The sequence below is a fragment of the Athene cunicularia genome (assembly GCF_003259725.1).
Source record: "Athene cunicularia isolate RWA chromosome 4 unlocalized genomic scaffold, athCun1 chr4_part1, whole genome shotgun sequence".
NCBI classification, from domain to species: domain Eukaryota; kingdom Metazoa; phylum Chordata; class Aves; order Strigiformes; family Strigidae; genus Athene; species Athene cunicularia.
This window is the reverse complement of record NW_020799098.1, coordinates 18,695,326-18,703,876: the sequence shown is the minus strand read 5'-3', so window position 1 is coordinate 18,703,876 and position 8,551 is coordinate 18,695,326. Positions and strand designations below refer to the sequence as shown.

Sequence of the window (8,551 nt, the reverse complement as noted above, 5' to 3'; positions counted from 1 at the left end):
CCCCCCCAAATGTTTATTTTAATAAAAGTCATCTTCTGGACCCCTAACAGTTCTCCCACTATTTTAAGGTATGGATTATGGTGGAACAGCTGACTGCAGTATGAATCAGCTGTTGAGTCTTCTGAGTTTATAATACTATGTTTGTAATACATTTTGCTATATCTATGGTACATTTATGCAATTACTGTGTTACTTTATACTACTTCACAACTAAGATTGGGTTTTGCCCAGTATTGCATAGATAGCAAGAGAAGGGGAGCTCCTGGTTTGGAAGAGTTTACAGTCTTGGAGGGGAAGTGGTAGAAAGGATGGAAGGGAAGAAGGTGCAGTAGGGTACAAAGGGAGCTGTCTGTCAGTGTATAGCAGAACAGTGACAGCAAGCAGTGGAACCTTCCAGGAGCGGCACCAGACAGATGCAGTGTCATTTCAATACCCTAGGTGCTTTCCAGAACTGTTCCACTTACTAGCAAGATGCAGTAGGTCTTCCACAAGAGACTATTACTGTAATTATGCATCCTATGCACATCCATGTGTGTGTATTTGCATGCATATATGTATAGGTTCATCTCTATTACACATCTGTTAAAAATATGCCTTCCCTCTTGCTGTTTCTCAACAGGAAGAACGTCGTGTGATTTATCTGGGTAAAATCAGACCTGACACAACCCGAACAGAACTGAGGGACCGGTTCGAAGTTTTTGGTGAAATTGAGGAGTGCACAGTAAATTTGCGGGATGATGGGTAAGAACTTTTGAGATTACTTCTTGTTTGGGAGCTGCCATATGTAAAAAAATTATGGTAGTAAGATTACTGGTATGGGAGTTACGAATGTAAGTGCTGACAGATGACATGCTGAGTTCAAAACCTTATTTATTTTCTTTCACCCTTATTTATTAATCTTGCTAGTTGAGATTTCCTGTCCCAGGAATAAGTATTTAGCTTCATGACAGGACAATCATGCTGATAAATGGATGCAGTACTTCTGGCATTTCCACTGCTGGATCTCCTGCAAGTTCTTGCTTCAGGAAGGGGTTACACTGATGTGCGTTCACTCTTTTCAGCTTTTGTTCACAACTGTATTTTTCAATTGCAGAGACAGCTATGGTTTCATCACCTACCGCTATACTTGTGACGCCTTTGCTGCTCTTGAAAATGGATACACTTTACGCAGGTCAAATGAACCTGACTTTGAGCTGTACTTCTGTGGACGCAAGCAATTTTGCAAGTCTAACTATGCAGACCTAGGTAGGTATTTTGCTCTATGTGATTTAAGGTACATAACTGGAACCTTCTAACTCAGGAGAATTTAGGGTTTGCCTCTTTTTTGTTTGCTGCTTATATTATTTAGATATATAAATATATATTATTTAAATATATTAATTGGGGAGGTTAAAGGAAGTGTTTTCCCTTGCTGCAAGAAGTTTAAAAGTCTACTAATCTGAGCTCTAATCTGAGCTGGTTTCTTTCAGATACTTCAGACTGTGAAAATTGTTTTAAAGGCCGTTTCCATCATTGTCAGAAATAAGTGCCCGATATTCAATAATACATTTCCATATTGAAATGATAGCACCACAGATACCTCCTGTATGGTTTACTATTTATTGCTATGTTATGTCTGATTCTAAAACTTGATTTATTTATATGAGCGATAAACAGAGAACAGATACCTCACTCCAAAAATTCATTATGATTCTGACTTTGCCATGAGTTGTGCTGCAGATATGTAGAACATGCCAGAGACACTCCTTAAACACAATTCATAGTTTCTCAAGTTTGAAAGCTAGAACGGCTTCTGACCAAATCTGACCCTTAGTATATCAAAGGCCACAGATCTCAACTGGTGTTTCTAAAATCATGCGTAAGCACCTACGTATGAAGGTGTCTCCTTGCAGGTACTTAGAATCATGATGTGAGAGGCTCTAGCCTGTGGAGAGCTTGGCAGATCTGTTGGTATTTGCTGTCCCACTGATGTGGGGCAGTATGCACACCAGTCGCCAGACCCCAATATGTTGTGATAACTCCAGTCCCAAGTGTGCATACTACTGTGATAACACATCTGGGTCTGTCCTAGTCCTGTCTGGGCAAAAATTTATGGTTCTGATCTATGCTCTGGATCAGGGTGTGGTGTTTCCCCTTGCAGGGATGTTCAAAGTCTTGCAGCAGGAATGCTGATGTTAGGTATATGCATAAAAAGACCATGCAGACTACCAAAACGTCCTCTGTAATATTATATAATATACTCACCTCTGATTTAATTACCTTTTAAAATGTAAAGTCTTCATTAAATGTTAAACCTTCCCTAATACATGTATAAATAGACAAAATGTTGAGAGATACTCTTTTCTGAGTAACATAGCAAGGGACATTTTGCTTTTGAATCTATATTAATCAGATATTGTGGTTTTTTTATGAAAAAATGACCACAGTCATTAAAATCTCTCATAACCCTGTAACACAGTGCTAATAAAATCTCGTATGTGCTGCCCTTGGCTTTGTACAATGCAGGAAGTGAATACAGATATTTTTTTCTAACCAATTGATGTCTTTTCAGAATAAATGATAAAGATGATACACATTGTTCACAATGAATATGCTATAATTCACTTCAGTGGCTAAACAGATAATGTAAAGCTAAAAAAAGGCAATTGACTGCTGAAGAGATACAGGGTTGATGTTGAAAATATAAAAGGTAGCAAGGCATTTGTTGAAATGTAGGCTGATAAAAACAGTAAAAACAGATTGAAGTCTTGACTTGATTTGACTTATCTTCAGCAGTGGAAGCCTGGGTCATCTCTGTATCTCAGAAACTCTGGGGTTTAAAATAAGTTGTCTGAAGGGAACCCTCTTGAACATTATTCATCACTGGAAGTATTCCCTGGCAGGTCTCTCCATACTGAGTGGGATTCCCAGAGTATCTGCGAGCAGAGTGTTTTCACTTTGTCCTGCTGACAGCTTGAGCTTCTGTGCTTCAGACTGCATTCCCTTTATTTTGCGGAGCATCTGATAGAGCTACATAAGGAAATGGCAGGATGAACTTTAAAATTCATGAGCTAGTACAAGGACAGAGAGAATTAATCAGCCTTGGGTTGAGTATAGAAGAAAGAAAACACTTGAAAATAGTAGTTGAAGTTTAATACCTCTCCTCTGTGAGAAGATATTGTCTTAACAGAACTTGTAATGAACATTTAATGCACAGTGTGTCTTATAGTGGTAGATGGGGAGTTCTGATTAATTCAACACAAGAAATGGCAAGAAAAGGGCACTCTCATAAAGGAGCTGTGACACAAGAACTGGGGAGAGTCAGTGTTAAGCAGGAATGACTCCAAAAGGAAATTCAGTGCTTGCAGCCACATCAAACAATTACTGTACCGGAGCTGTCTGGCCACAAACATATAGTTCCTCCTCTGTGCTAGGAATAGACTGATGTCTGTGCCTGAGCAACTAGCAAAGCTGGAGCAGGTTTCACAGGTCACAGGAGCTGGACCATTATTGCTGCTGTGACTTATCACGTATACTGCAAAAAGCTGAGGAGCCCACGTGAGATTGCTCGTACAGCGGCGCAGAGGCCCTGCCCTGAATTTCTCACACTCCAGACAAGCAACCCCCCCCAAAAATCAGAATGGAAGCAAAAACCAGAGATTCAGGGAGGTGTAGTGACTTGTAGAAGACCCTGAGGCAGGGCACGCAGAAGCAGCAGTGTCCCCTGTGCGGTGGCCACAGGCTGCCCTGGCTTCCTGCAGAATCATCCCCCTATTACCTTTCTGAAGAGGAGTTAAGTCTTGGATATATTGCATGTTGCAAAACAACAGTTGAAAAACAATGGTGGAGTTTTGGGTAAAGCATCTGTGAGGATTATCTGGACTACTCTGAGATCTATACATAGCAGTGTGTTGGTGCTCAAGTCCTTGGAGAAACTGTTTTGAGTTTACCTGTTCTATATGTACATGCAGTTTACGGTTCTCCGCCACTGCTGATAATGTGTTACCACTTTTGTTAAGTCCTGCTTCTTACACAAAAGCTCTGTCCATACCTAAAAGTTCTCTGATGACCATTTCTGGGATTTTATCATCCCATAAAGTTGTAGTTCTAATTGAATTGTTTCTGCGATGCTTTGTTCATGCCATTGTACAGAGAAAATAATATAAGTACTCGCTAGTGGTTCTTGTCTCTTACCTAAACTTGCATCCTTTGGGTTTCAGATACAAACTCAGATGATTTTGATCCTGCTTCCACTAAAAGCAAGTATGACTCCATGGATTTTGATAGTTTACTTAAAGAGGCACAGCGGAGCCTGCGTAGGTAACATGCATCACACCTGAGGAAAACAGAGGGATGGCGAATACCTCACGGACATCACGTCCTTCAATAATGGACAATTAAGAAGTCACACTTAGGAATTTCTCCTACTTTACACTCTCTGTTCAAAACCATGGTTTACATGAACACAGCTGCTCAACGAGTGGAGAGGCAGGATGGCTGTCCAGTAAGCACACGCATGTCCATGGGTGTCAGCTTTGCTTTCGCGGGTGATCAGTGGTGGGGGAGCTGGGCGTTCCTTGCGAGTTCGATGCAAACCACGAGACATGGCAGCAGTTCCACAGAGATACACGTACAACAATGAACTGCAAAATCTGTACATACTGCATTTTAACAAAAAAAAGAACAAAAACAGACCAAAAAAAACAAATTTGAGAACTATGGCTGCTGATGTCTGGGAATCAGACACTGCATTTATTATTTTTTTTAAAATGAAGCTTCTTCCACAACACAGTGATAATATGACAATCCAGAAGAAACCACAGATCCCAGAAGCCTACAATCGGTTTTAGCTTTGTTTTAAAATGTTTCTTTTCTTTGGTTTTGGGTTTGGTGGGTTTGTTTTTTTGGGGGGGGGCTGGGGGAGGGGCGTTTTTTAGTCCTTGCAGAAAAGAAAATGAAAGGCTCAAGCTTCCCTAACATTTTGAAGTTTCATCTTTTAATTCTGACACCCATGTAACTGTCTACAATGTTGATCTTCCACAGCAAAATTTTCAAAGCCTTGTTAATGGTCAAATGTGCAGCTTGTTCAGCGATTTATTCTAATGAGCGGACATGGTGTTACATTATTAATGAGAGTTGGATGTAACTATCTGGGTGTGCACAGATAGTTTATTTGCTACATTCTCTGAAGTAGTTGAGTATTTACAAATGTTAAATGGAGTATTTTTTTTTATGTACATACTGTATGACGTTCTTTTTTGTTACAGCTATGCACTGTAAATGCAGCCTTCTTTTCAAAAACTGCTGAATTTTTCTTAATCAAGACTACTCAAATGTAATTATATGAGGTGAAACAATTATTGTACACTAACATATGTAGAAAGCTGAACTTATGCTTATATATATTTGATTGTAAAAAAAGAGAGAAAAGCGTGTGGGTGAGGGTGTGCGTGTGTATATGTGTGCACATGTGTGTTTGAGTGCAAAAATGCTTTACACACATTCATCCCTTCTTTGGTGAGCTCATATAAGAATTTTGTCAAGAATTATCCTAGCCCAAAAAGTATTAACCACTTCTACAGTATTTTTCCACATTTTTCTCATTGCTTTATTTTCTTTTGCAGTTTTATACACTGAATTTGTTAGGGGAATGAAATTTTCTCATCTAAATTTTTCTAGGAGATACCATAATTTTATGTAAAGTCTCTCCAGTGGGTAATCATTAAGAAATGTTTTTATTTTATGTATCAACAGTAGTTTTGGAACTAGAGGTCAAAAATCTTTTTAAAATGCTATTTTGTTTTAATTTTTGTGATTTTAATTTGATAAAAATATGCTGAGGTACTAAGTACAGTATGATTTTTACAGTAATTCTGTGTCTAAACACTGTTCTTGAAGCCAGTAATCTTTTCATTGGCAGAGTTTAATGATGGTATTTATCTATATTTTTTACAGTTATGCATCCTGTATAAATACCGATCCTTCATTCCTTTGTTTACTAAAGAGACATATTTATCAGTTACAATTATCCTATTTATTATAAATTATGAGATGACTAAAATAATAAAAAGGCCAGTGGAAATTTTATACGTAGGATGCATGACAGTTGTCAGTTTGGAGTAAGTGCTTTGTTTGGAGGTTCAGCTTTTGCAGAAGCAGTGGGTTGTTTGGTTTTTTTTCTTTTTTTACTATGCACTAGCATGGCCTCAGATGTGCCCATGACATTGTTGCTGATAACATTGCTTCTGCTAAATTAAATAGAAACTTCAGGAAAGAAAAAAACCACAAGAGTAAACTACTGCTATTCTGAGCATCAGAATTTCATCTGAACTTGGGAGTCTCTAGACTGAATCAAAAAAGTTTGGAATTTGCTTGCGAATGTGTAGATTTGGTATTCTATTACTGTTTGGCATTCATGACTCCTCCTAAAGGTATGGCACATGTAACTATTTAATCTCCTTTCCTACTCCCAATCTTAGAAAACTGATTCCACCCCCATGCCAGTGCAGTTGGTTTTGATGGCTGCATTCATTTTATCACCAGCATATTGTGTTCTGAGAGATTCCACTGTCTGTCCTGTCAGATGCTTGCCTGATTTTTTGGCTTCTTATTTCTCAGTAGATAGATAGCAATAAAAAAAAAAAAAAAGAAAAGAACTTTTTCGGAGGTTCTGTGTTACAACTGTAACATTCTTTAATCTGCATAATTCTTGTTGTTGCTCTGTAGGTTAAAAATACAGGTATTTTAACTTTGTGTGAATGCCAAACTAAAAGTTTACAATTTTCCTTTCTGGATTTTGAGTATCTTCTGTTGTAAAGAAAAATATTAAAAGCAATAAATTATTTTTAAGAAATCAATATTTAGTACATCATATTATGTGTTCAAGGACCAGATGCATTACCTATTTTGCCTTTAAATTTCTGTGATTAAATTTTAAATACATCCTCTTTTGCCTTAGATTGCTGACATGAATTAATTGGTGTGGGGTTTTGGGGGGGGGAGAGTGTTTATTTTTTACCAAGCAGGCATAATGACATGAGTCAATTTTTTTTTCACTGGCCTTGCAAACATTCTCATCTTGAAGATGGCTTTCCTCTGTGGATTTACAAATTACATATGAAATTATTAGAGATAGGATTGCTGAATAAAGCTATTTGTATCCTTTGTAGACACTGCAGTAGGTAGCCCATCAAAATATAAACTCAGTGTTTTCTTTTTCTCTCCCCCAAGAACATACCAGATTAGCACATGTACCACACTGTCACCTGAGGCAAATTGCACCATAGCTCTGTGTGTCTTTTAGATGAAGATTTTACTGTTGCTTTCATGCTGTGGTAAGTACCACATCCGCAATACAGGTAACAGAACTGGTACTTAGGAACTATGGTCTTTCCTAGAGCTGTAACAAAGTAATTCCTACAGAATGTAAAATGATCCAAATCCAAACAGAGGGAGCCTAAAATTGAGGAAAAATACCTGTGCTAAACTACTCTGAAAAGCAGTTGGGCTGCCATCACCAAGAGCATCACTGAGAGGAAAGTTTGTGCCTCTGGGGTGTAATACTTGGGTCAGTTGAAAAAAAAAACAACCACACCTTCTCATCCTTCAGATATAAGCTTACAGTAGGTAATGATTATGTGTCCTTTTTGATGGCTGTAATGAGAACTTCAATCACTGTAGTATAAAATCTGATCTATAAATGACCTAGAATAGCCATGTAATATAATGTGATGATTCTAAATTTGTACCTATGTGACAGACATTTTCAGTAATGTGAACCACTGACCTGATGGAGCTACTGTAAGATTTGTACAGTAGGTGAACATGTAAAGCTATTGGTTGGACTATGCTGAACAGGGAGAGCGAGATATTAGTTAAGCCCAAGCTGGGCTATTTTCCACCTGCCAATTCTACATGTACTTTTGTGGTTTAATTCATTGTATGAAAATTCCTGTGATTTTTTTTTTTTTTTAATGTGCAGTACACATCAGCCTCACTGAGCAAATAAAGGGAAACAAATGTTTCAAATCCACTTCCGTTTCTCTTTTTTATCACAAGTGACAGGTTTTCCCCCCACAACTGGTCATGTACTGGGTTTTCTATTACTTTTTCTAATGGTCATAATTGATTTCAGGTACTGTGCTTTTGGCAGGGGACAGAACCACTAGTATTAATATACTTAGTGGTAGAAACATGCTGTACCCAAGACTGTTGAAGGGCTGGCATGAACCATATAGGAAAACTTGAAAATGCTCAGTGGAGTTTTAAGAATTGCTGGCTCAAGTTAGGAGGGGCTGGAGAACGTAAGGGCTTTTCTACGTGGCCATGCTTGGATCCAAGTTGTGCAGGTGGTAGGGACTGGCAAGTCCAAAATGGTTGGTGAAATACCTGTACTAGGAAGAAGGACCATCATGAGAGTCCTTCACCAGCCTCTCTATCTCAGCAGACAGTCTAGGAGAATCAGGCAGGTAGGTGGCTGGACAAGCATGGGTTTTCTGAACCCTTCCTGGATGGCACAGTGTGCAGCGTGATGGGCTTCCACACCGACATTGCCACTGGGCAAGCAACAGCT

The 8,551-nt window shown here is 38.6% G+C and overlaps 1 protein-coding gene across 2 annotated transcripts in view; it reads left to right on the top strand.

The window, feature by feature from the left end:
• Window positions 1-7,985, top strand: part of PPARGC1A (PPARG coactivator 1 alpha) — a 60,412-nt gene extending 52,427 nt beyond the window's left edge. For both annotated transcript variants that reach the window (XM_026847183.1, XM_026847182.1), the window contains 3 exons: window positions 620-741; window positions 1,094-1,245; window positions 4,200-7,985. In XM_026847183.1, the coding sequence (XP_026702984.1) occupies window positions 620-741; window positions 1,094-1,245; window positions 4,200-4,303 (378 nt within the window). In that variant the 3' untranslated portion in view covers window positions 4,304-7,985. The remainder of the gene's footprint in view (window positions 1-619; window positions 742-1,093; window positions 1,246-4,199) is intronic.
• The last annotated feature ends 566 nt before the right edge of the window (window positions 7,986-8,551 follow it).